Here is a 26858-nt window from a genome sequence, read left to right on the forward strand (position 1 = left end):
CCATTCTTTTTTTTTTTTTTCTTTTTGGTATTTTTCCGAAGCTGGAAACGGGGAGAGACAGCCAGACAGACTCCCGCATGCGCCCGACGGGGATCCATCCACCCGGCACGCCCACCAGGGGCTACGCTCTGCCCACCAGGGGGCGTCGCTCTGCGGAGACCAGAGCCACTCCAGCGCCTGGGGCAGAGGCCAAGGAGCCATCCCCAGCGCCCGGGCCATCTTTGCTCCAATGGAGCCTTGGCTGCGGGAGGGGAAGAGAGAGACAGAGAAGAAGGGGGGGGGGTGGAGAAGCAACTGGGCGCCTCTCCTATGTGCCCTGGCCAGGAATCGAACCCGGGTCCCCGCACGCCAGGCCGAGGCTCTACCCCTGAGCCAATCGGCCAGGGCCAGGACACCATTCTTAATGGAGAATGTTCATCCTAAAATCAATTAGCATTTACATTTATTCTCAATCCTATAGCAGATATCTATGAATAATTTGTTGGCATTACTTTACCTTTTCCATCAAGTGAGATTTGTTTAATGAATGTGGTCATGAGAAACTATAAGATTAAAGGGAATTTAAAAGTATAGTAAATGGGGCACAGAAATCAATTAGCAATATATTGCTATGAAAATAAATTTAAGTTCTTTAACTACCTTAATCTACTATTTCAAAATTATATTAAAAGTGAGAGTTTTGGCCCTGGCCGGTTGGCTCAGTGGTAGAGCGTCGGCCTGGCGTGCGGGGGACCCGGGTTCGATTTCTGGCCAGGGCACATAGGAGAAGTGCCCATTTGCTTCTCCACCCCCCCCCCCCCTTCCTTCCTCTCGTCTCTCTCTTCCCCTCCCGCAGCCGAGGCTCCATTGGAGCAAAGATGGCCCGGGTGCTGGGAATGGCTCCTTGGCCTCTGCCCCAGGTGCTAGAGTGGCTCTGGTCGTGGCAGAGCGACGCCCCGGAGGGGCAGAGCATCATCCCCTGGTGGGCAGAGCGTCACCCCTGGTGGGCGTGCCGGGTGGATACCGGTCGGGTGCATGTGGGAGTCTGTCTGACTGTCTCTCCCCGTTTCCAGCTTCAAGAAAAAAAGAAAAAAAAAAGTGCGAGTTTTAACAATGAAGCAACTCCATTACTGCATCAAATAATGAAGGTACTGCCTGACCAGGTGGTGGCGCAATGGATAGAGCGTTGGACTGGGATGCAGAGGACCCAGGTTCGAGGCCCCGAGGTCACCAGCTTGAGCACGGGCTCATCTGGTTTGAGCAAGAAGCCCACTAGCTTGAACCCAAGGTCGCTGGATCCAGTAAGGGGTTGCTCGGTCTGCTGAAGGCCCGCGGTCGAGGCACGTAAGAGAAAGCAATCAATGAACAACTAAGGTGTTGCAACGTGCAATGAAAAACTAATGATTGATGCTTCTCATCTCTCTCTGTTCCTGTCTGTCTGTCCCTGTCTATTCCTCTCTCTGACTCACTCTCTGTCTCTGTAAAAAATAAATTAAAAAAAAAAATGAATGAAGGTACTTACTACTCTGACAGAAATAAGACTGCCTAATGCAGTTAAGTGAACATATTACTAAGAATATATGAAACCCATTCACGGACTGTATAGCAACTGACAATTTATTCACTCAACGTCATGGAGAGTCTACTCAATGATACCAATGAAATAAAGATGAATAAAATCCAATGCCTACCCTAAATTAGTTTATCATCTAGTGAAGAAGAAAAACTTATAAACAGAATATTAAACAACCTAGAAAGCACTAGAGCAAAATCATACCTGAAATAGTACGATGAAAACCAGGTTGATGATACGTTAGTTTCAACAAAACTATAATCCCAGTATAATCTATTACTTCTCTCATCATCGTTTTTAAAGCATTTTTAAATATACATACTACATGAAATGGAAGAGCTACGCACACAGTTTAGTATTATAAAAAAAATCAATTATTCTCTTTGTCAAGCTGGTTAGTTTCAATGTACTGCTATATATAAAACCAAACATCATGAAATGCAAGGTATTTTCACTTCATGGCATTTATTTAAAGTTTACCCTCCATGTACTATTTTTTAAAATATTTAAATGACTACTTTGCCTTTTCATATTGCCTTAAAAATTTCCAATATTGAGCAAAAGATTTTTAGATATCTTTCTCCTACCTGTTGTTTTCTTTTTCCCATTGTTGGAACTATAATTTTAATATTATTTCTTCATCTCTTAACTTCCTAAATATCTCTGGTCATTTAAATTCATCCTACTGGGCATAATTTTTTTTAATATATTGGTGAGGTGTTATTCTAAAAGTATTTTTCTTTGTATTGATGATATTCTTATATCAGAAAACATCAATTTCAAAAGCTTATGGAATATTTTACATACACCCAAAAGAACAACCAATATTAAGTCTTAAGATCCTTCTGAGAAACACTAAATCAAGATGTATGCTTAAAACTCAACATCTATGACTATTATTGTAATATACAATATTTCCTTGGTCCCTATGAATATTGTATAACATCTCAGTGAACTAATATAATTTTATAAAGTTCTATATGATAAACTATGTTGAGAGTCTTCAGATGCTAGAGAGTAAATAATGAAAATAATCCAGTCTTTAATTCTTCAGAATAACAGTTATGTAATGGAAAAGATTTTCTTCAAAGTTTTACAAGTGTGAGTGAGACAAGTCTATGATAGAGATCACAGAAACAAAACAAATGTCGGGAAGAACAAGAGACGCAGAAGGCGAGAGAACAGACAAAATCCCAGATGTATATTTTAAAGTAATAATTCTATCAAATGGTGCCAGAAAAAAAATTTTAATGATAAAACTATGCGCAGTTTTATTTTTTTATTGTCTATTCATTTTTTTCTTTTTTGCTTATTTTTTAATTTTTTTCAATTATAGTTTACAGTCAATACTATTATGTATTAGTTTCAGGTATACAACACAGTGGGACTACACCAAACTAAAAAGTTTTTGCACAGCAAAGGAATCATCACAAAACGAAATGACAACATACAGAATGGGAAAGGTATTTGCAATGAAAAACCCAAGAAGGGGTTTATATTAAAAATTTATAAAAAACACATACAACTCCACACCAAAAAAACCCTGAATAATCCATTTAAAAAATAGGCAGAGGACCTGAACAAGTACTTCTCCAAATAAACTTATGAAAAGATGCTAAATGTCACTAATTATAATTAGAGAATTATATATAAAAGAGAACTAATTATAAAAGAGAAATGCAAATTAAAACCACAGTGAGCCTGACCAGTGATGATACAGTGAAAAGAGCATCAACCTGGGGTGCAGAGGTCCCAGGTTTGAAACCACGAGGTTATCAGTGTAAGCACGGGCTCCTCTGGCTTGAGTGCAGGCTCATTAGCTTGAGTGTGTTATCACTGACATGATCCCATGATCACTGGCTTGAGCCCAACGTCATTGGCTCGGCTGAAGCACCTCAGTCAAGGCACATATGAGAAGCAATCAATAAACAACTAAAGTGACGCAGCTATGAGTTGATGCTTCTCATCTCTCTCCCTTCCTGCCTGCCTGTCTTTCTCTCTCTCGCAAAAAAAAAAAAAAAAGAATAAAATAAAACCACAATCAGACATCACCTCACACATGTCAGAATGGCCACCATCAATAAATTTACAAAGAAGTGTTGGTAAAAATGGGAAGAAAAGGGAACCCTTGCACTCTATTGGAGAGAATGCAGGCTGGTGCAGCCACTACAGATAACAGTATAGGGTCCTCAAAAAATAAAAAATGGAACTACCTCATAACCAGCAATTCCACATCTGGGTATACATCCAAAGAAAATTGAAACAGTAATTGAAAGAATATAAATGTTGCTATGTTCATTGCAGTGTTATTTACAATAGTCAAGATATGGGGCCCTGACCTCTACCACCCTCACTGGTAGAGCATTGACCCAGCCTGTGGAAGTCCCAGGTTCATTCTTAGTCAGGGCACACAAGAGAAGCGCCCATCTGCTTCTCTGCTCCTCCTCCTCTCACCTCTCTCTCTCTCTTCTCCTCCCTTCCTGCAGCCATGGCTTGATTAGAGTGAGTTGGCCCCAGGCGCTGAGGATGGCTTCAATAGCCTCCACCTCAGGCACTAAAAATGCCTCCAGTTGCAATGGAGCAAGGGCCCCAGATGGGTAGAGCATTGCCCCCTACTGGGCATGCCGGGTGGATCCCCATTGGGGCACATGTGGGAGCCTGTCTCTGCCTCCCCTCTTTTCACCAAAAAAAAAAAAAAAAAAAAAAAAAGACAAAAAAGACATGGCCATCAATAGACAAGTGGATAAAAAGACTGTGGCACACATATACAATGGAATAAACTATGCTTAGTTTTAAATTCTGCTTTCCCCTGGCTGGGTGGCTCACTTCAACAGAGCATCGTCCCATATGCCAAGGTCACAGGTTTCATCTTCAGTCAAGGCATATATAAGAAACAACCAATACATGACTGAATGAAACAACAAATTGAGGTTTCTCTCTCTCTCCCGCTTCCTTTCTCTCTAAAAATCAATCAATAAGGCATTAGTGTCCAGGTCAGTTCAAATAAAGGTAAACAGAAAGTAAGAGTCAGGTTGTAGAGGAATGGTAAAGAAGGCATTCTTCAAACTAAAAGGACTCTTCAACCAAGGAACGCTGAAGAAGCCACACAGAGAAAAGCGGAAACGCAGAGAGGGCTGCCCAGCTTCTCGGAGCGAACGGCAGCAGGGAGAGTCTCGCGTGGCAGGAAGTGAGTTTAGCAGAGGGGAAAGGGTCCTGAGCCCCAGGAACAAAGCCCCAGCCTGCAGCCCCAAAGCCCAGAAGAAGTGTAAGGACAGTATTTAGCTGGAAACAAGTCAGGATACTGTTTGTGAGAGAGTCTGATTTCTCAGACCCAGGATCCTTCTTAAAGGGACCACGCAGAACATCTCTCTCACAAACACTCACCCGGGGCTCCTGGGGACGGAGGGAGAGGGGAGAGAACCACAGTAACAGGAAGAGAGTGCAATCTAGGAGGCATAGGGAGAAACATTTTGGGAGATAGCCACCCTAACCCCTGGGACGAGTCACTCCCCAAAGCTGAAGTGAATATTTCCCCCGGAAACAGCAATACCAGCAAAGGGAAGCAGGAGAGCAGCCAAACAAGCTCCCCCGCAGCATTCAGAGCAGAGTCGCATAGGAGGGAGCTTTCGGGTCTACAGTAGTGAGTCTTAGAGTCCGAGCTGCAACACCCCCGCCCACGCGGCTGAGGGCACGCCGGGGGGCGGGCGGCAGCGGGAGACAAAAGCGCGGTTCTGCTGGCAGGGTTGGAAGCCGGCTGGCCACCACTGGGCTCAGGTGTGAGCTCAATCTTGCCCAGCTAGGGAGAAGGGGGCGTGCAAAAGCGGCCAAGCTCAGCTGCCGGCAGCCTGTAATCCAGCCTCTGGGAGAAGGGCGGGAAACCCGGAAAGAGTAGAAACCAGCCCCGGAGCAAGGGCAGAGGAGCACATCCCTGCCCCGCCCTGCAACCCAGCCTTGCAGTCTGACTTGGTAGCCGGCTCCTCCCGCGGGGGTGGAGCCAAAAGCCCAGAAGAGGCGGAGTTCCGCTACGAAGCTGAGCTTGGGCACGCAGCCCTGCCTGGTGGTAGAGCCAAGGCTAGCAGCTGTTCCTTGAGTGGGATCATCCTGCAAAGGGAGGGCGAAAGCTCGGAAACAGGCGGAGACCCGCAGCTGAGCAAAGGTGCTCGCCAGTGCCCTCAGGACCGAGCATAACGTCACACACGGGGGCGGGGCAAAGGCCAAGGCCACCAACCCTTGTGCACCCGAGCATGTGATCACAGCCACTCCCGTGAAGAGAAAATGCGGAGGCAGAGAAATACAACACAAATAAACCAAGAGAAATCCCCAGAAAAGGACCTAAGTGAATCAGATATAACCAAATTACCAGATGCAGAGTTTAAAATAACCATTGTTAGGATGCTCAAAGATATTAGAACCATAGATGGCCATTACGAAAACCTAAATAAAGAGATAACAAATATAAAAAAGGACATTGAAATAATAAAAAAGAATCAGACAGAAATGACAAATACAATATCTGAAATAAAGAATACAATGGAAGGAATTAAAAGCAGGATGGATGAAGCAGAGAATCGAATCAGTGAGTTAGAGGACACAATAAATAAAGGCACGGAAGCAGAGCAGAAAAAAGAAAAGAGACTCAAAAAGTCTGAGGAAACACTAAGAGAGCTCTGTGACAACATGAAGAGAAATACCATCCGCATCATAGGGGTTCCTGAAGAAGAAGAGAAAGAACAAGGGATAGAGACTTTGTTCAAACATATAATAGCGGAAAACTTCCTCCAATTAAGGCAGGAAAACATTACACATGTTCAGGAAGCACAGAGAACTCCATTAAGGAGAAAGCCAAAAAAACCAACACCAAGACACATCATAATTAAATTACCAAAGCTAAATGATAAAGAGAAAATATTAAAAGCTGCTAGAGAAAAAAAGACTATCACCTACAAAGGAGCCCCCAAAAGGATGACTTCTGACTTCTCAACAGAAACACTTGAGGCCAGAAGGGAATGGCAAGAAATATTCAAAGTAATGCAGAACAAGAACCTACAACCAAGACTACTTTATCCAGCAAGGCTATCATTTAAAATTGAAGGAGAAATAAAAAGCTTTACAGACAAAAAAAAACTCAAGGATTTCACTGCAATCAAACCAAGGCTGCAAGAAATGCTAAGGGACCTGTTGTAAACAGATCAAAGGAAAAAAAGAATATAGCAAAAGAGAAAAACAGTTTTAAAGAAAAAAAATGGCAATAAACAATTACATATCAGTAATAACCTTAAATGTTAATGGATTAAATGATCCGATCAAGAGACATAGGGTAGCTACGTGGATAAGAAAACAGGACCCATACATATGCTGTCTACAAGAGACACACCTTAAATCAAAAGATGCACACAGACTGAAGATAAAAGGATGGAAAAAAATATTTCACGCAAATGGAAATGAAAAAAAAGCTGGGGTAGCAATACTTATATCAGACAAAATGGACTTTAGAACAAAGACCATAGTTAGAGATAAAGAAGGTCACTACATAATGATAAAGGGAGCAATCCAAAAGGAAGATATAACCATTATAAATATCTACGCACCTAATATAGGAGCACCTAAATACATAAAGCAGACTTTGATAGACTTAAAGGGCGAGATCAACAGCAATACTATAATAGTAGGAGATTTCAATACCCCATTAACATCATTAGATAGATCCTCAAGAAAGAAAATGAACAAAGAAACAGCAGACTTAAAGGACATATTAGATCAACTCGATTTAATAGATATCTTCAGAACCTTTCACCCTAAAAGAGCAGAATATACATTCTTTTCAAGCGCTCATGGTACATTCTCTAGAATAGACCACATGTTAGGGCACAAAAGCGGGCTCAACAAATTTAAGAAGATTGAAATCATATCGAGCAATTTCTCTGATCACAATGGCATTAAACTAGAAATCAACCACAATAGAAAAATTGAAAAACATTCAAACACTTGGAAACTAAATAGCACGTTATTAAACAATGAATGGGTTAACATTGAGATCAAAGAAGAAATTAAAAAATTCCTAGAAACAAACGATAATGAGCATACATCAACTCAAAATTTATGGGACACAGCAAAAGCAGTCCTGAGAGCGAAGTTTATAGCATTACAGGCATACCTCAAGAAGCTAGAAAAATCTCAAATAAACAGCTTAACACTGCATGTAAAGAACTAGAAAAAGAATAGCAAGTAAAGCCCAGAGCTAGTAGAAGGAAGGAAATAATAAAGATCAGAGCAGAAATAAATGACATAGAGGCTAAAGAAACAATACAGAAGATCAATGAAACCAGGAGCTGGTTCTTTGAAAAGGTAAACAAGATCGATGAACCTTTAACCAGACTCACCAAGAAAAAAAGAGAGAGGACTCAAATAAATAAAATTAGAAACGAGAGTGGAGAAATAACAACTGACACAACAGAAATACAAAATATTGTAAGAAAATACTATGAAGAACTGTACGCCAAAAAACTAGACAACCTAGATGAAATGGACAAATTCCTTGAATCATATAATCTTCCAAAACTCAATCTGGAAGAATCAGAAAACCTAAACAGACCAATTACAACAAATGAGATTGAAACAGCTATCAAAAAACTCCCAAAAAAGAAAAGTCCTGGGCCTGATGGCTTCACAAGTGAATTCTACCAAATACTCAAAGAAGAACTAACTCCTATCCTTCTCAAGCTATTTCAAAAAATTCAAGAGGAAGGAAGACTTCCAAACTCCTTTTATGAGGCGAGCATAATTCTGATTCCAAAACCAGGCAAAGACAACACAAAAAAAGAAAATTATAGGCCAATATCCCTGATGAACTTAGATGCAAAAATCCTCAATAAAATATTAGCAAATCAGATCCAGCAATATATGGAAAAAATCATACACCATGATCAAGTAGGATTTATTCTTGGGAGGCAAGGCTGGTACAATATTCGCAAATCAATCAATGTGATTCATCACATAAACAAAAGAAAGGAGAAAAACCACATGATAATTTCAATAGATGCAGAAAAAGCATTTGATAAAGTCCAGCACCCATTCATGATCAAAACTCTCAGCAAAGTGGGAATACAGGGAACATACCTCAACATGATAAAGGCCATCTATGACAAACCCACAGCCAATATCATACTCAATGGGCAAAAATTAAAAGCAATCCCCTTAAGATCAGGAACAAGGCAGGGGTGCCCCCTTTCACCACTCTTATTCAACATAGTTCTGGAAGTCCTCGCCACAGCAATCAGACAAGAAAAAGAAATAAAAGGCATCCAAATTGGAAAAGAAGAAGTAAAACTATCATTATTTGCAGATGACATGATATTGTATATAGAAAACCCTAAAGTCTCAGTCAAAAAACTACTAGACCTGATCAAAGAATTTGGCAAGGTGGCAGGATATAAAATCAATACTCAGAAATCAGAGGCATTTTTATACACTAATAATGAACTGTCAGAAAGAGAAATCAGGGAATCAATTCCCTTTACCATTGCAACCAAAAAAATAAAGTACCTAGGAATAAATCTAACCAAGGAGATTAAAGACTTGTACTCGGAAAATATAAAACATTGATAAAAGAAATCAGGGAAGATACGAATAAGTGGAGGCATATACCATGCTCATGGTTAGGAAGAATAAACATCATTAAAATGTCTATATTACCCAAAGCAATTTATAAATTTAATGCAATACCAATGAAAATACCAATGACTTACTTCAAAGACATAGAACACATATTCCAAAAATTTATATGGAACCAAAAAAGAACACGAATAGCCTCAGCAATCCTGAAAAGGAAGAAAAAAGCGGGAGGTATCACACTTCCAGATATCAAGATATATTATAAGGCCATTGTACTCAAAACAGCATGGTACTGGCATAAGAACAGGCACATAGATCAATGGAACAGAACAGAGAACTCAGAAATAAACCCACAGCTCTATGGACAACTGATATTTGACAAAGGAGGTAAGACAATACAATGGAGTAAAGACAGCCTCTTCAACAAATGGTGTTGGGAAAACTGGACAGCTACCTGCAAAAAAATGAAACTAGACCACCAACTTACACCACTCACAAAAATAAACTCAAAATGGATAAAAGACTTGAATGTAAGCCATGAAACCATAAGCATCTTAGAAGAAAACATAGGCAGTAAGCTCTCTGACATCTCTCGCAGCAATATATTTGCTGATTTGTCTCCACAGGCAAGTGAAATAAAAGACAGGATAAACATATGGGACTTTATCAAACTAAAAAGCTTCTGCACAGCTAAAGACAATAAGAACAGAATAAAAAGACAAACTACACAATGGGAGAATATATTTGACATAGCGTCTGACAAGGGGTTAATAACCAAAATTTATAAAGAACTTGTAAAACTTAATACCAGGAAGACAAACAATCCAATCCAAAAATGGGCAAAAGAAATGAATAGACACTTCTCCAAAGAGGACACACAGATGGCCAATAGGCATATGAAAAAATGTTCAACATCACTAATGATTAGAGAAATGCAAATTAAAACCACAATGAGATATCACCTCACACCAGTCAGAATGGCGCTCATCAATAAAACACCACAGAATAAGTGCTGGCGAGGATGTGAAGAAAAGGGAACCCTCCTGCACTGCTGGTGGGAATGCAGACTGGTGCAGCCACTGTGGAAAACAGTATGGAGATTCCTCAAGAAATTAAAAATCGAACTGCCTTTTGACCCAGCTATCCCACTGTTAGGAATATACCCCAAGAACACCATAGCACTGTTTGAAAAGAAGAAATGCACCCCCATGTTTATGGCAGCATTGTTCACAATAGCAAAGATTTGGAAACAGCCCAAGTGTCCATCAGAGGATGAGTGGATTAAAAAGCTTTGGTATATATATACTATGGAATACTACTCAGCAATAAGAAATGATGACATAGGATCTTTTACAACAACATGGATGGGCCTTGATAACATTATACTGAGTGAAAGAAGTAAATCAGAAAAAACTAAGAACTATATGTTTCCATACATAGGTGGGACATAAAGATGAGACTCAGAGACATGAACAACAGTGTTGGGGTTACAGGGTGGGGGGAGGAGTGGGAGGGGGTTGGGGGAGGGGAGGGGCACAAAGATCATGGCTTTTCAGCATTTGCCATATTCCCCCCCTTAATCTATAGACAGACAGCAAATATTTACGTATGGTGTTCCCACTATAAAGACTGCTGTCTTAGGGAAATTGCTGATAAACTATTTCAGTAGTTTCTCCTTCTTCAAAGACTTATATGTCAACATACAGCTCCATGTTTCATAGGACATACTCAAGCTCACTCCATGCTCCCTGGAGCTTTAGCACAAGGGAATGCCCCCCCCCCCCTTGTGTGTGTGTGTGTGTGTGTGTGTGTGTGTGTGTGTTTTCTTTTATTTATTTATTTTTGTATATTTCTGAGGATGGGGATGGGGAGGCAGTCAGACAGACTCCTGCATGCGCCTGACTGGGATCCACCTGGCATGCCTACTGGGGGGAATGCTCTGCCCATCTGGGATGTTGCTCTGTTACAACCGGAGCCATTCTAGTGACTGGGGCAGAGGCCATGGGGCCATCCTTAGTGCCCAGGGTGGATTTGCACCGGTGGAGCCTTGGCTGCAGGCGGGAGGAGAGAGACGAAGAGGAAGGAGAGGGGGAGGAGTGGAGAGGTAGATGGGTGCTTCTCCTGTGTGCTCTGGCCAGGAATCGAACCCGGGAATCCTGCACACCAGGCCAATGACTCCGACGGGTCTACCACATCATGCTTTTTACTTAAAAAAAAAAAAAAATTTACATTTCTTTTGAATGCTGATGAACAGGAGACACCAAATCTTTTTCGCCTGCAAACTACTACCTTCTTTATTAGATCTAGCTAATAACACTGTTCTGTCTTTTTTCCAAATAGCTCCAGATATATGAAAAAGATTTATATAGGCGGATGGGGATCCTCAAACCCCTCAGCGAGATCTTCTGAGAATGGCTTTTAAGATACCTAGAGGCAGAAAAAGCCCAATAGAGATCAGGGGAACTACCAGCTTTTAGGATACACCCTTAAAGGCTCCAATACCCCAAAGCGGTCTCATAGGATGCCATCTGGGTCCTGCTTCAATAGTGGAAAGGAAGGTCATTGAGCTAAAGCCTGCCAGGCTTACATGCCTCTGCTGTGAGGAAACAGGGACACTGGAAGGTGGGCTTCCCCCTCGCTCCTCTAAGGGAGGGTTCAGTCTCTTCCAGCCCTGCTCCAGCCACCTATGACCTAACCTTGCCCAGAAAGCTGGGGTTTGCCACTGAAGGCTGAAGGTGCCCAGGGCCGTCGGCCCCATCTACGACACTGTGGACGAGCCTAGGGTATTTCTTCCAAGAAGCAGGTAAACTGATCTCATTCACACAAGGGCCACTTAACTATGTTTTGCCTGAACAGTCAGGTTTTTTATTCTTCCCTCAAAGATCTCTGTTGTGGGTGTTGATAGTCCTATTTTCTGCTGCTTTGCTTAATATATAGTGTTTCCTTTATCCCTCCTACCTCAATGCCCCACTCATATTTCAGGCTGGGACCTACTCCTAATTTAGAGCTCTCTTTCCTCCTTTTGCCAACTTGTATTATGAATTTACCTTTGCCACCCAGCTTAGTGTATCCCAAGGTTCTCTTTACCAGGCCACAGTCGCAGAGCTCCAGGGAAAAGCAACCTGATCTCAACTCTCCAGGCAGAGGAGAACAGAAGCTCCATATCCACGCATGCTGCAAATGGCTTTTTCCAGTCTACCTGAATCATTACCAGATAGAAGCAGCGGTCATTGGGACTTGGACATGAGCTGCAAAGTATAGAATGGTGACAACAATTCCAGTGCCATGCGGACTTTTCCTGTGGGAAAATTTCCTGGACTCCTGCTCCCTGTGACAGCTCCTAACAGACTGAACTGGGGTTGGGTTGCATTTTTCAGGGATTTGGCATGGTGATGGGGCCAACTTGGACTTGGGGAACATGTTAAGGACACTACTCTTTTAGGGATTCTTGCTGTATTGGCCAAGAGTTTGCTTAAAGGCTTTTAATCAGTGTAAAAAAAAATAGAGGACTGGATGAAGAAGATGGGGCACATATACACCATGGTATATTATTCAGCTAGGAGAAATGGTGACATTGGATCACTTATAGAGGAATGGTGGAGTCTTGGTAGCATTGTGCGGGGTGAAATAAGCGAGTCAGAAAAAAACAGGAACTTCAGGATTCCATACATTGGTGGGACATAAAAGCGAGACTAAGAGGCATGGATAGGAGTGTGGTGGCTATGGGGGTGGGGGGAAGGAAGGAGGGAGAGGGGGAGGGGGAGGGGTACAGAGAGAACTGGATGGAGGGTGGTGGAGGATGATCTCTCTTCGGGTGATGGGTATGCAACAGAACTAAATGACAAGATAACCTGGAAATGTTTTCTTTGAATGTATGTACCCTGATTTATTGATGTCACCCCATTAAAATAAAAATTTATTTATAAAAAAAATCAATCAATAAATAAAAATAAGTACATTTTGCTTTCACTAGGTAAAGAAAGGAGGAAGGCAATATAAAAGCAGATATAACCAAAAACTAAATTATAGATTTTGCAGAAAAGAGGATATCAGAAAACTACAGTAGATTATACTGATGCTGCATAAAGTGAGAGAGAAGAAGAGATGAGGCTGAAGATTCAGGTAAGTGCCATATTATTAAAAAAGAAACAAACAGACAAAATAAAAAAACCCTTCAGCCTGACTGGTAGTGGTGCAGTGGGTAGAGCATCAACCTGGGATGCTGAAGACTCAAGTTCAAAAAACCGAGGTTATGGCCTGACCAGGCAGTGGCACAGTGGATAGAGTGTAGGACTGGGAGGTGGAGGACCCAGGTTTAAGAAACCAAGGTTGCCAGCTTGAGCATGGGCTCATCTGGTTTGAGCAAGGCTCACCAGCTTTAGCCCAAGGTCGCTGGCTCGAGCAAGGGGTCACTTGGTCTGCTGTAGCCCCCCGCCCCCCGTCAAGGCACATATGAGAAAGCAACCAATGAACAACTAAGGAGCCGCAACAAAGAATTGATGTTTCTCATCTCTCTCCCTTCCTGCCTGCCTGTCTGTCCCTCTCTCTGACTCTCTCTGTCTCTGCCTCTGCTCTGTCTCTGCCACAAAAAAACCCCAAACAAACACTGGGGTTGTGGGCTTGACTGCAGGCTCATTCAGCTTAAGCATGGGCTCACCAGTTTGAGCGTAGGGTCATCAGCGTGAGTGCAGGGTTGCCAGCTTGAGTGTGGGATCATAGACATGATCCCATGGTTGCTGGCTTGAAGCCCAAAGGTCACTGGCTTAAAGCCCAAGGTTGCTGGTTTGAAGGGTCACTGCCTCGGCTGGAACCCCCTTGGTTAAGGCATGTATGAGAAAGCAATTAATGAACAACTAAAGTGATGTAACCACGAGTTGATGCTTCTCATCTCTCTCCCTGTCTGTCTCTGTCTCGCTCATTAAAAAAATACAAAATAAAAATAAAAGATGAACAAAACTGCCGTCTGGATAGCTCGATCAGTTAGAGCATTGTCCTGAAGCACAAAGATTGCTGGTTCGATCCCAGTCAGGGCATGTACAGTACTGATGTTCCTCTCTCTCTCTCTCTCCCCCTCTTCCTCTCTCACTAAAATTAAAAAAAAATTTTTTTAAGAAGAGATACAATTGACAAATCTTCACCTAGACTGATAAAGACTCAAATTACTAAAATCAGAAAACAAAAGGGAATCTATCACCTTAATAAAATAAAAAGAATTATGTCGCAAAGGCCCGTGGCGGGTGTTGACACGATGTGATTTCTGCCCAGTGCTTTGAATGTCAAAGTGAAGAAATTCAATGAAGCGCGGGTAAACGGCGGGAGTAACTATGACTCTCTTAACATAGCCAAATGCCTCATCATCTAATTAGTGACGCGCATGAATGGATGAACGAGATTTCCACTGCCCCTACCTACTATCCATCGAAACCACAGCCAAGGGAACGGGCTTGGCGGAATCAGTGGGGAAAGAAGACCTTGTTGAGCTTGACTCTAGTCTGGCACAGTGAAGAGACAGGAAAGGTATAGAATACGTGGGAGGCCCCCGCGCCCCTCCGCCAAAAAAAAAAAAAAAAAAAAAGAATTATGAAAAGAATACTATAAACTATTGTAGGCCAAAAAATTTAAAAAGCAGACAAAATGGGCAAATTCTTAGAAACACACAAACTACAAAAACTGAAAAAAAAATCTATATTTCTAAAGAAGATATACAGAAATGGCTACTAAAGCATGAAAAGACAGTAATATCATTAATCACTAGGTATATGCAAAGCAAAACCACAATGAGGTACCTCTTGGATGGATATGATTTAAGGGAGAAGCAGATAGGGGGAGGATATGATTTTAAAAAATAGAAAATAGGCCCTGGCTGGTTGGCTCAGTGGTAGAGCGTCGACCTGGCGTGCGGGAGTCCCGGTTCAATTCCCAGCCAGGGCACACAGGAGAAGCGCCCATCTGCTTCTCCACTCCTCTCCCTCTCCTTCCTCTCTGTCTCTCTCTTCCCCTCCCGCAGCCAAGGCTGCACTGGAGCAAAGTTTGCCCAGGCGCTGAGGATGGCTCTGTGGCCTCTGCCTCAGGCGCTAGAATGGCTCTGATTGTGGCAGAGCAACGCCCCCTGGTGGGCATGCCAGGTGGATCCCGGTCTGGTGCATGTGGGAGTCTGACTGTCATTTCCAACCTCAGAAAAATTTAAAAATATATAAATAAATAAAAAATAAAAAAAAAACAGAAAATAACAAGTATTGGTAAGGATGTGGAGAAGTTGGAAACCTTATACCCATATACATTGCTAATGGCTACATAAAAAATAGTGCGACCTCTGTGGAAAAGAGTTTGGCAGTTCCTTAGAAAGTTAAATATAGAGTTACCCTATGACCCAACAATTCTACTCCTAATTATATACCCAAAACAAAAACATATGTGCACACAAATACTTCTCCATGAATGTTCACAGCAGCATCATTCATACCAACCAAGTGAAAACCAAAATGTCCATCAACTGATAAATGGACAAACAAATGTGCCATATTCATACAATGTATATTATTCAGTCATTAAAAAAGAATAAAGTATTGATACGTGATACAACATAGATAAACCTTATACTTAAACATGGAAAATGTTATGCTAAGCAAAGGAAATCAGACATAAAAGGCCATATATTATATGATTCCCTGTATGGGAAATGTCTCAAATAGGTAAATCCACAGAGACAAAAAGTAGATTAGTGCAGCAATTTTCAACTGGTGTGCCACAAGATGCACACTAGTATGCTGCAACAAATATTTACAGATGCAATACCTACCATGGCCGAGGAGCTCAGTTCATTAGAGCATCGTCCTGGTATACCAATATCGCAAGTTTAATACCCAGTCAGGCCACATACAAGAATCAATCAATAAATGCATAAATAAATGGAACAAGTCAGTGTTTCTTTCTTTCTCTCTCTCTTTCCATCCCACCCTCTAAAATCCAGTTTTTAAAGTTAAAAAAAAAGGAAACATGCAATACCTGACTATTTAGTCTGGGACACTGGCCTCTTTGCCCTTAGACTGTGATATTAAAAAAATGACAACAGGCCCTAGCCAGTGGCGCAGTGGATAGAGTGTCAACCCGGATGAGCACTGAGGTCACCAGCTGCAGCCCCAGTCAGGAATGTATGAGAGACAAGCAATCAATGGGTACGCAACTAAGTGGAACAAGTTGATGTTTCTTCTGTCTTTCTCCTTTCCCATCTCCTTTTCTTTCCCTCTATCAAATAAATAAAAAAATACACACATACACAAAAGACAAAGCCAACACAACAGTTGTCCTGTGTGAATGAATCAAAATTACACCCTTTTTTTTTGGCCAGATCAGCAAAACTATATATAATATAGTTTTTGGTGTGGTGCAGAATTTCAGTAATCAGTTTATGTGTACGATGAGATGAAAAAGTTTCAAAATCTCTGGATTAGTGGTTGCCAGGGGATTGTGGGGGATGAGAAGGAGAAACGGGATTATGTAATTTCTTTTTTGGGTTGATAAAAATGTTCTGAAATTAGTTAATGGTGACAGCTGCACAGCACTGGGAATATACCATAAAAACCTCTAAATTGTACACCTTTATATGTATAAAATGGTAAATTGTTATATAAATTTTTATTGCATTAAAAAAATGGGGGCAAGGCCCTGGCCGGTTGGCTCAGCGGTAGAGCATTGGCCTGGTGTGTGGGGGACCCGGGTTCGATTCCCGGCCAGGGCACATAGGAGAAGCGCCCATTTGCTTCTCCACCCCCCCCCTTCCTTCCTCTCGGTCTCTCTCTTCCCCTCCCACAGCCGAGGCTCCATTGGAGCAAAGATGGCCCGAGTGCTGGGAATGGCTCCTTGGCCTCTGCCCCAGGCGCTAGAGTGGCTCTGGTCATCGTCCCCTGGTGGGCAGAGCGTCACCCCTGGTGGGCGTGCCGGGTGGATCCCGGTCGGGCGCATGCGGGAGTCTGTCTGACTGTCTCTCCCCGTTTCCAGCTTCAGAAAAATAAAAAAAATAAAAATAAAATAAAAAAAAAAGAGGGAAGGCAAAATGAGAATGAGATAGTGAATAAGTAGAGCAAGAATCATATTCAAGAAAAGGAAGAGAGATGGAGACAAAGGGAATAAATAGTGATGAACAAAATAAATTTTAATTTAAAAATGAGAAAAAAAAAGGAGGAGGGTAATATAAAAATGAGATAAGAGAATGAGATTTTATATATATATACATGCAAAACAAATAAAAGCAAAGGAATAATAAACATAGAATCCAGAATGGCTCGTCTGGGAAAGGCAATGGTGAAGCGCATGTGCTGGCTTCAGCAGTGCTGGTAGTATTTTATTTCTCAAATCGGTGGTACGTTCCTCAGTGTTCTTTTGATTGGTGTGTGCTATGTAACACAGTGTGCTTTTTTAAAAAATGTTTGTTTTACTGATTTTAGAGAGAGGAAATGAGAGAGAAACAGGAACATCAATCTGCTCTGTATGTGCATCATCTGTATGTGCTCTGATCAGGGATCAAATGGCAACCTCTGTGCATCAGGATGATGCTAACCAACGGAGCTATCTGGCCAGGGGTGCTTTTAATGTATCAAATATTTCATCTAAGACTCAGAAAAAAATCTATAAACACATGGCAAAATATGAACAGGTGTAAAATCTGTAATGAATTCATGATGTCTGTATTACTCTCTGTACTTTTGAAATATTTCATAGGTCGCTGGCTTGAGCAAGGGGTCACTTGGTCTACTGTAGCCCCCTGGTCAAGGCACATACGAGAAAGCAATTGATGAACAACTGAAGTACCACAACAAAGAATTGATGCTTCTCATCTCTCTTCCTGTCTGTCTGTCCCTATCTGTCCATCTCTCTGTCTCTCTGTCACTGTCATCACAAAAAAAAAAAAAAAAGGAAAAGGAAGGAAGGAAAATGTGGTAGTGGAATATACAGAGCTTCAAGATAAAGTGGCCACCACATTCACGGCAACAAAATCAAGTTAAAAACCTATTTTTTGGAATCAGTAACAAGAAATGGTCAGTAGTAATTTAAGGGAGAAGAGGTAACCAAAAAGGTGCTACAGCCAATATTATTCATTCAATATTTTTATTAATAAAACCTAGTCCTGAATGTTAAGCAAAACCTTCCTGAAGTAGAACAGTTAGAATAGTTGTAAGCAAATACAGTAGGCAGATTAATGCTCCTCCATCCCCACACGAAACATATCCATGCCTAACGCCCAGAACCTATGAATGGGACCTTATAAGGCAAAAAGGAATAAAGTATTTAATCAAGGACTTTGACATGGAGAGATTATCCTGGATGCCTGGGTGGGCCTAAACTAGTCCTCAGAGTCCTCATAAACTTTGGAAAGTCATCAGTCTCTAGAAACAGGAAATGTAAAGAAACCAATTCACACCTAGAACAGTTACAAAAGGAACAACATCTGGAAACCTTGATTTTAACCCAGTGAGGTCCATGTCAAACTTCTAACTTATATTACTATAAGAAAATAAACTTGTGTTGTTTTAAGTTTGTGATCATTTGTTACGGCAACCACAGAAAACAAACAGAGTAAGATGAAATGTAAATTCTTTTCCCTTCCCCCCACCACTGACAAATATCAAGCTTTTCATTCCAACGTAATAAAAAAAATTTAGAAGCTAACGTTCAACACCTCACACTCATTAAATTCTTTACTATCAAAATATAATAAATGTTGGCAAGGATATGGAGAAACTGAAAGCCTTGTGTACTGTTGGTGGCAATGTAAATGGTACAGCCACTATGGCAAATGGTACTTTCTGAAAGATTAAAAATAGAACTACCATATGATGCAGCAACTGTACTTCTGGGTAAAATGTAGACTCCAAAAGATATCTGCACATTCATATTTAAAGTAGTTTATTCACAATAGCCAAAAGGTAAAAGCAACCCAAATATTCCTCAACAGATAAGTAGATAAAATGATGGCAAATACATACAATGAACTATTCTTCATCCATAAAAAGGAAGAAAATTCTAACACAAGCTATCACAGATAAACCTCGAGGACGTTATGCAAAGTGAAACAAGCCAGTCACAAAAAGACAAATACTGTATGATTCTACTGACATGAAGTAGCTGGAAGTCAAGTTCATATAAACAGAAAGTAGAATGGTGGTTGCCAGGGGCTAAGGGACAATGAAATAGGAGCTGTTATTTAGTGAGTTTGTTTTATAAGATGAAAAGTTGTGAACAATATGAATATATTTAACACTATTGAACTACACAATCAAAAACAGGCTCTCCCTCTAGGAGCATGCCTGCACCTTCCCCTTCCCCTCTCCTTCCCCTCAAGGTGTGTCACCTTTGCCTTTCTCTCTCCTAAACTCGAACAGCCTTCTTCTGCCTCTGTGACTTGTTTCCTGAGCCCAGGCAGCCCAGCTGGTGCACTTCTACTACCTCTGCAACTTTCTAAATAAAAGTTTTCTTATAATTTGTAAAAATAAGTTAAAATGATAAATTTTATGTTATGTGTATTTTAACACAAAATTTTAAAAAAGCTAACACTTGGGGGAAAAAAGGAGAGAAAACATAAACAGAGATTCTCCAACTAAGTCCAAGCATCTCTCTTCTCAATCTTCCATAGGCTAAATTTCACTTCACGGAATGCCAATGCTACGCTTGTTTTTGCAATTAAAACTACAAGTCCAGGCCCTGGCCAGTTGGCTCAGTGGTAGAGCATCGGCCTGGCGTGCAGGAGTCCCGGGTTCGATTCCCGGCCAGGGCACACAGGAGAAGCGCCCATCTGCTTCTCCACCCCTCCTCCTCCTCTCCTTCCTCTCTGTCTCTCTCTTCCCCTCCCGCAACCAGGGCTCCATTGGAGCAAGGTTTGCCCAGGCGCTGAGGATGGCTCTGTGGCCTCTACCTCAGGTGCTGGAATGGCTCTGGTTACAACGGAGCGATGCCGCAGATGGGCAAAGCATCGCCCCCTGGTGGGCATGCTATGTGTGTCCCAGTCGGGCGCTTGTGGGAGTCTGTCTGACTGCTTCCTCGTTTCCAACTTCAGAAAAATATAAAAAAAACACACCAACAAACAAAAAAAAACTACAAGTCCAGCCCAACTAGGCAGTGGCACAGTGGACAGAGTGTCAGCCAGGGATGCTGAGGACATAGGTTCGAAATCCGGAGGTCACCGGCTGAGTGCCGGCTCATCCAGCTTAAGAACCGAGTCAACAGCTTGAGCGTGGGATCATCAACATGACCCCATGGTTGCTGGCTTGAGCCCAAACGTCACTGCCTTGAGCAAGGGGTCACTGGCTCAGCTGGAGCCCTCAGTCAAGGCACATATGAGAAAGCAATTAGTGAACAACTCAAGTGACACAACTAACTATGAGTTGATGTTTCTGATCTCTCTCCCCTCCTGCCTGTCCCTTTCTCTCTCTCTCTCCTCTCTCTCTCACTAAAATATATTATAATAATATATATATATATATCTGGAGATATATATATCTCCAGAGCGATTAGGCAAGAAAATAAAAGGTATCCAAATTAGAAAGAAGTAAAACTGAAAGGAAAAAAAAGGGAAAGATGTCACTATTTGCAGATGACATGGTATTATATATGGAAAACCTAAATACTTCACCAAAAAACTGTTAGAACTAATAAATGCAGTAAAGGTGCAGGATGTAAAATCAGTATTCAAACATCTGTGTGATTTTATACACTAATAATAAATCATCAGAAAGAGAAATCTGGAAAACAATTCTATTTACAACTGCATCAAAAATAATAAAATGGCCTGACCTGTGGTGGCGCAGTGGATAGAGTGTCGACCTGGGAACGCTGAGGTCGCCGGTTCAAAACCCTGGGCTTACCTGGCCAAGGCACATATGGGAGTTGATGCTTTCTGCTCTTCTCCCTTCTCTCTCTTCCTCCCTCTCTCTCTCTCTCTCTCTCTCTCTCTCTCTCTATCTCTCTAAAAAAAAAAAACACCTGAATAAAGTTAAAAATAAAATATTAAAAAATAATAATAATAATAAAATGCCTAAAAATAAATTTAACCAAGGAAGTGAAACATCTGTACACTGAAAACTATTAGACATTAATGAAAGAAATTGGAAGATACACAAATAAATGCAAAGGTGGACCATGCTCAGGAATTGAAAATAATTAATATTATTAGAATGTCTATACTACCCAAAGTACTATACACATTCAATGCAATCCCTATCAAAAGTCCAAAGACATTTTTCACAGAAATAAAACAAGCAGTCCTGAAATTTGTATAGAACAGGGGTCGGGAACCTATGGCTTGCGAGCCAGATGTGGCTGTTTTGATGGCTGCATCTGGCTCGCAGACAAATCTTTAATAAAAAAAATAATAATGTTAAAGATATAAAACATTCCCATGTATTACAATCCATTCATTTCCTACCACTCATGTTCATGGTTGCGGGTGGCTGGAGCCAATCACAGCTGTCCTCCAGGACATCACCAAATTTTTATTGGATAATGCATAACATACACAGTTCGTTGTATGGCTCTCACATAATTACATTTTAAAATATGTGGCATTCATGGCTCTGTCAGCCAAAAAGGTTCCCGACCCCTGGTATAGAACCTCAAAAAACCCCAAATGATCAAAGTAATCTTGAGAAAGAAGAACAAAGCTGAGGCATCACACTCCCTGATTTCAAACTTTACCACATAACTATAATCATCAAAGCAGTATAATATTGTCCTTAAAACAGGATCAGTAGAAGAGAATAGAGAGCCCAGAAATAAACTCACACATATACAGTCAATTGATTTACAACAAAGAAGCCAAGAAAATATACAATGGGGAAAGAGTAGCCTGTTCAATAAATGGTGCTAGAACCACACGTAATGAAGGAAACTGAACCACTGTCTTATACTGCACACAAAAATTAACTCAAAATGTATTAAAGACATGAATGTAAAACCTGAAACAATAAAAGTGCTAGAAGAAAACACAGGCAGTAAACTCCCTGGCATTGCTCATGGCAATAATTTTTTTAGTTCTGATATCAAGCAAAAAATAAACAACTGGGACTATACCAAACTAAAAAGTTTATGTACAGCAGAGAAAACTATCAACAAAATGAAAAGGCAACATACTAAACAGAAGAAAATAATTGTAAATCATATACCTAATAAGGATAAGGGAATAATACCCAAAATATATAAAGAGCAAAAATAAAAATAACCCCAAACATCCAATTAAAATAATGAAGATGCAGAGACATTCTCCAAAGAAGACATTCAGAAGGTCAATAAGTACATGAAAAGATGCTCAACATCATTAATCATTAGAGAAATAAATGCTAATCAAAATCACACTGAGATAATCATCTCACATCTGTTAAAACAGCTAATAAGAAAAACAGAAGGAATATAATGTGTTCGTGAGAGTCTAGAGAAAGGAAACCTCGTGCAATCACCATGAAAACCAGTTTGGAGGTTCCTCAAAATATTAGAACTACTTGTATGATCTAGAAATTCTACTTCTGGGCATTTTAACAAAAACACTAATTTGAAAAGATACTGCTGATCCTCCATATCCATGGGTTCAACACCTGCAGATCTGACCAAACTACACGTTAAAAATATTGCGGTAAAAATGTTATGTTGCTGTTAAACATATACAAACTTTCTTCTTCTTCTTATTCCCTAAACAATACAATTATAAAGATATCATTTAAATTTTATTAAGTATTATAAGAGATTAGTGTATTTCCCTATGTAAAAGACACACTCTTTTCCAAAAAATTTGGGGTCTAGAAACTGGGTGCATCTTATACAGTGGTTGCAGATTTTTTTTTACAAATTTTGACGGTGATAAGAAGTTGTATAAATTTTATGATGAATAAAACTTGAGCTCAATAACTTTATGTAATACATTTCTTTTTTCAAATTTCAGGTCCCAAAATTAAGATGCATCTTATACATGGGAGAGTCTTATACATGGGGAAATATGGTATTTAATGTATATGAAAGGACGTCTTAGGTTATGTATAAATACTATGCATTTTACATAAGAAACCTGAACATCCACAGATTCTGGTGTCCTCAGTGAGGGATGGGGGGTGGTCCTGGAACCAATCCCCTGTGGATACTGAGATCCACCCCTATGTTCACTACAGTATTATTTACAATAGCCAAGACATGAAAACAATCTTAATGTCCACTGATGGATAAATGGATAAAGAAAACACACACGCCCTGAAATATTATTATTCAGCCACAAAAAAGAACTAAATCTTGCCATTTGTGACAATATTGTACCCTAGGGCTTAATGCTAAGTAAGATATATCAGAAAGAAAAAAATAAAAACCATATGCTCTCACTTATATGATGAATCTTAAAAAGAAATGAGCTCATGGATATGGAGAACAGATTGTTGGCTGCTTTGGGGGCAAGTGAGGGGAAGGTGAAATGAATAAAGGGGGTACAGACTTTGTTATAAAACAAATAAGAAAAAATATAAGTCCATTACTTATTTCATTTCTTTATGTAACTAACATTCATTATACAGCTATCTGACATTTAAAGTATGCTCTCAAACACAATCTTGTAAAACTAAAAATTTTAAAGAAATTAATCTCATGACATTAATATCATTCATCCATACAGAGAACCATGACAAATGTCCCATTAATATATAGTTAATAAGGGCAAAAAAATTATGTGGCAGTGCACTGACAATTGCTCCCCATGATACTATTTTCTTTTTACCCCAAGTATATACTCTTTTCAAACTTTCAGCATTCCCTCAAATTCTAATATTCCAAAATTAAAGAAATTTATCTATGCAAACTTGCATAATTTATGCAAAATTAAATAAATTTATCAATGCAAACTGAAAAAAAAAGTTTAACCACTTAATTTTTTTATAGTTTCCTACCAAAGAATGGGTAACATGTTTGGTTTATTCTCAAGAATGCTTCCAATCCCTTTTCCTCTAAAAACCTAATGTTCAAGAGTTCCTTTTTATGTGGAGTATTCATTATCTAAGACTCTGCAGTGCCAGGTTATATAGGAAAGCAAGAGTTATAAATAAAAGTATGTGTTATTAAATGATGACTTATAAATCATGCTCCAACCACCCTCACCTTCAAATCATGATGTGTATCTTGCCTGCTAATCATGCCATTATTCTCGTAATGACTGTAGATTTGCAAACACCTGACATATAATACAACACAATGCAAATTGACTGTAAATTAAACTACATTAGGAAAATATGCAAGAGTTCATAAGGTTAATAAAGATATGCTGGCAATTTGTTTGGAATCATATAAACAGTCTTGAACAAATAAGAGTTATGTCAGTTAAGCCTGACCGGCGATGGCATAGTGAATAGAGCGTCAACCTGATATGATTAGGATCCAGGTTTGAAAACGAGGTCACAGGCTTGAATGCCGGCTTGCCAGCTTGAGAGTGGGGTCACAGGCTTGAACGTAGGATCAAGATATGACCCCATAGTTATTGACTTGAGCCCAAAGGTCACTAGCTTGAAACCCAAAGTCGTTGGCTTGAACAAGGGGTCACTGGCTCGGCTGGAGTTCCCGGTCAAGGCACATATGAGAAAGCAATCAATGAATATCTAAGGTGCCACAACTATGAGTTGATGCTTCTTATCTCTCTCCTTTCCTGTCTGTCTGTCCCTGTCTGTCCTTCTCTTTTGCTCTCTTTCTCTCTCGCTTAAAAAAGAAAGAAATAAAAACCGGGTCCAAATTAGACACAATTTAAAAAACTATCTTCCTTTTAATCATTATATGGAAATTAGAGGTAAATTTAAAAAGTATTCTATACATTAATTTGAAATCCTAAAAATAAAAATTTCATTTCAAGTTGTGGAAGAAGTAGTAAATTCCTAAGGCAGGTACCAATTATTAATTGTGCTGGCAGGAGAGAACTCAAAAGAACTAAAAAAATAGAAAAGACTTTCATAAACTTAGTACAACGCTGTTACATTCTGCCTCACAAAGAGGATGAACTACCATATATGAACCTATCATCCTCCTGGAGGCAGACCACAGTTTTCACTAGGTGCTGAACCACTGACTCACTGCATAGCTGGATTTCAACCCATCAACAGAACATGCAATCTGTCAATCGGATTCTCTATAAACAGCAACCTTTGTGATAAATAAACCACCAGAGAAGATTCTAATAAAACTTACCATTGTGTATTGCATTCAGCAACTCTGAGAAAGCTTTTAAGTAAGGAAAAAAGGACTTCAGGTTAAGATCATTCTCAAACACACAAAAGAAATACATAGGCATAGACTGAATCAGTATGATAAAACCTCAGTAAATCTACCATGTATCATTGCTTGGATCATTAAAAACTGCAAGCTCAGCTCATTTTTTACATGATATCAAGTTATACATATTGTATTTGTCAATATACTACCTACTAAATTTAAATGTCTGATGTATTATAATGACAAATTTCCTTAATAATAAATACATGTGCAAAATTACTTTGAGAAAAATGCTCAATAGTTTAACGATGTAAAGTCCTTCTTGCAAAAAATGAGTACCTAGATATAATTCTGCATAGGTAAATCCACCTTTGGTCACACTCAACAATACTTATCAAGAAAACCCTCATTTTTATCATCTAACCCAATCAAATATTCTCATATTCTGGAATTCAGTATAATAGTCTCAACAAATATAGCAGTCTAAGCAAGAAAGATATCTAATGCCAAGATACATATATTAAAAAGTTTTATTAGCATAAAGATTAAAGGAAACCAAAATACTGAATATATTACTTTATTGGTGAAAGAAGTCACAATTCTGCAACGAAAGTACTATATAAAAGGGCCAAACAGTAAACAAAATTTGTTGACAATTTGACTGTTAATATGTATCCTGAACAAAGGACAAAGCAGTAACTTAAGATATTTTTGTATGAGAAAAAAATCTATTCAATTAAAAACAAACTGCATTTTGAAATACTAATATTTACAAGTTCAGAGGTGGCATAATATACTAGAAAAAGCAATAGAGTAGGAGTCACAAGCCTGGGTTACCAACCCAGTTTGACAACTTACTAGTTGTTGGACAAGCTCCATCATGCCGATACTGCATGGAAATTTCTGTTGGGAGGGAGGAAAAATGAAATCAGCAAAGAAGTTGCCAGTGATTCTGGAGTAGAAAAAGAAACAGACCAGAAAAATAGAAAAACATCACCTAAAAGTCTACTTGAGAAGCACAAACAAAACTGGGAACAGAAATTATAAGCCAGTAATTGGGACGTGAGGGGTAGGAGGATCAAACATGATGGAATTCTCATAAATCTTAATGGGATAGTGTGGGAATATGCGTGTGCGTGTGTGAGCAAAGATTGAGGAAAAGACATAAAAGCTTACAAATGAATCTGCAGAATAAATGTCTAAGAATAAATGGATTCACTACTAAGAAAAAGTGTGGTTAGGCAATGTGATATAACTAATGTGTTTTATATAATTCATTAGATGCGAACAGTTTATCAGAAATACTTGAATGCTGTGGTTGATTAGAAATTATAATTTAAGTATATGAAAATTATTTTATATGTAAGCAGAAATCAGTTATGATTTATAGAACAGTAAACTCATTAAACTACATTCAGCTTACTTTCTTGTAACCTTTCGCTTTTGATGACACTAATGAGTGAATAAGCCATTATTACTC

General features: G+C 39.8%; 1 protein-coding gene across 9 annotated transcripts in view; it reads right to left on the reverse strand.

Moving 5' to 3' along the window:
• The window catches only part of MLLT10 (MLLT10 histone lysine methyltransferase DOT1L cofactor), a 289716-nt gene that overhangs the window by 48838 nt on the left and 214020 nt on the right, over positions 1–26858 (reverse strand). For all 9 annotated transcript variants that reach the window (XM_066384587.1, XM_066384586.1, XM_066384583.1 and 6 more), the window contains 2 exons: positions 26237–26281; positions 25355–25387 (listed from right to left, as the gene is read on the reverse strand). In XM_066384587.1, coding sequence (XP_066240684.1) covers positions 25355–25387; positions 26237–26281 — 78 coding nt within the window. The remainder of the gene's footprint in view (positions 1–25354; positions 25388–26236; positions 26282–26858) is intronic.

This window comes from Saccopteryx leptura, chromosome 5 (assembly GCF_036850995.1).
Source record: "Saccopteryx leptura isolate mSacLep1 chromosome 5, mSacLep1_pri_phased_curated, whole genome shotgun sequence".
Lineage (NCBI taxonomy): Eukaryota > Metazoa > Chordata > Mammalia > Chiroptera > Emballonuridae > Saccopteryx > Saccopteryx leptura.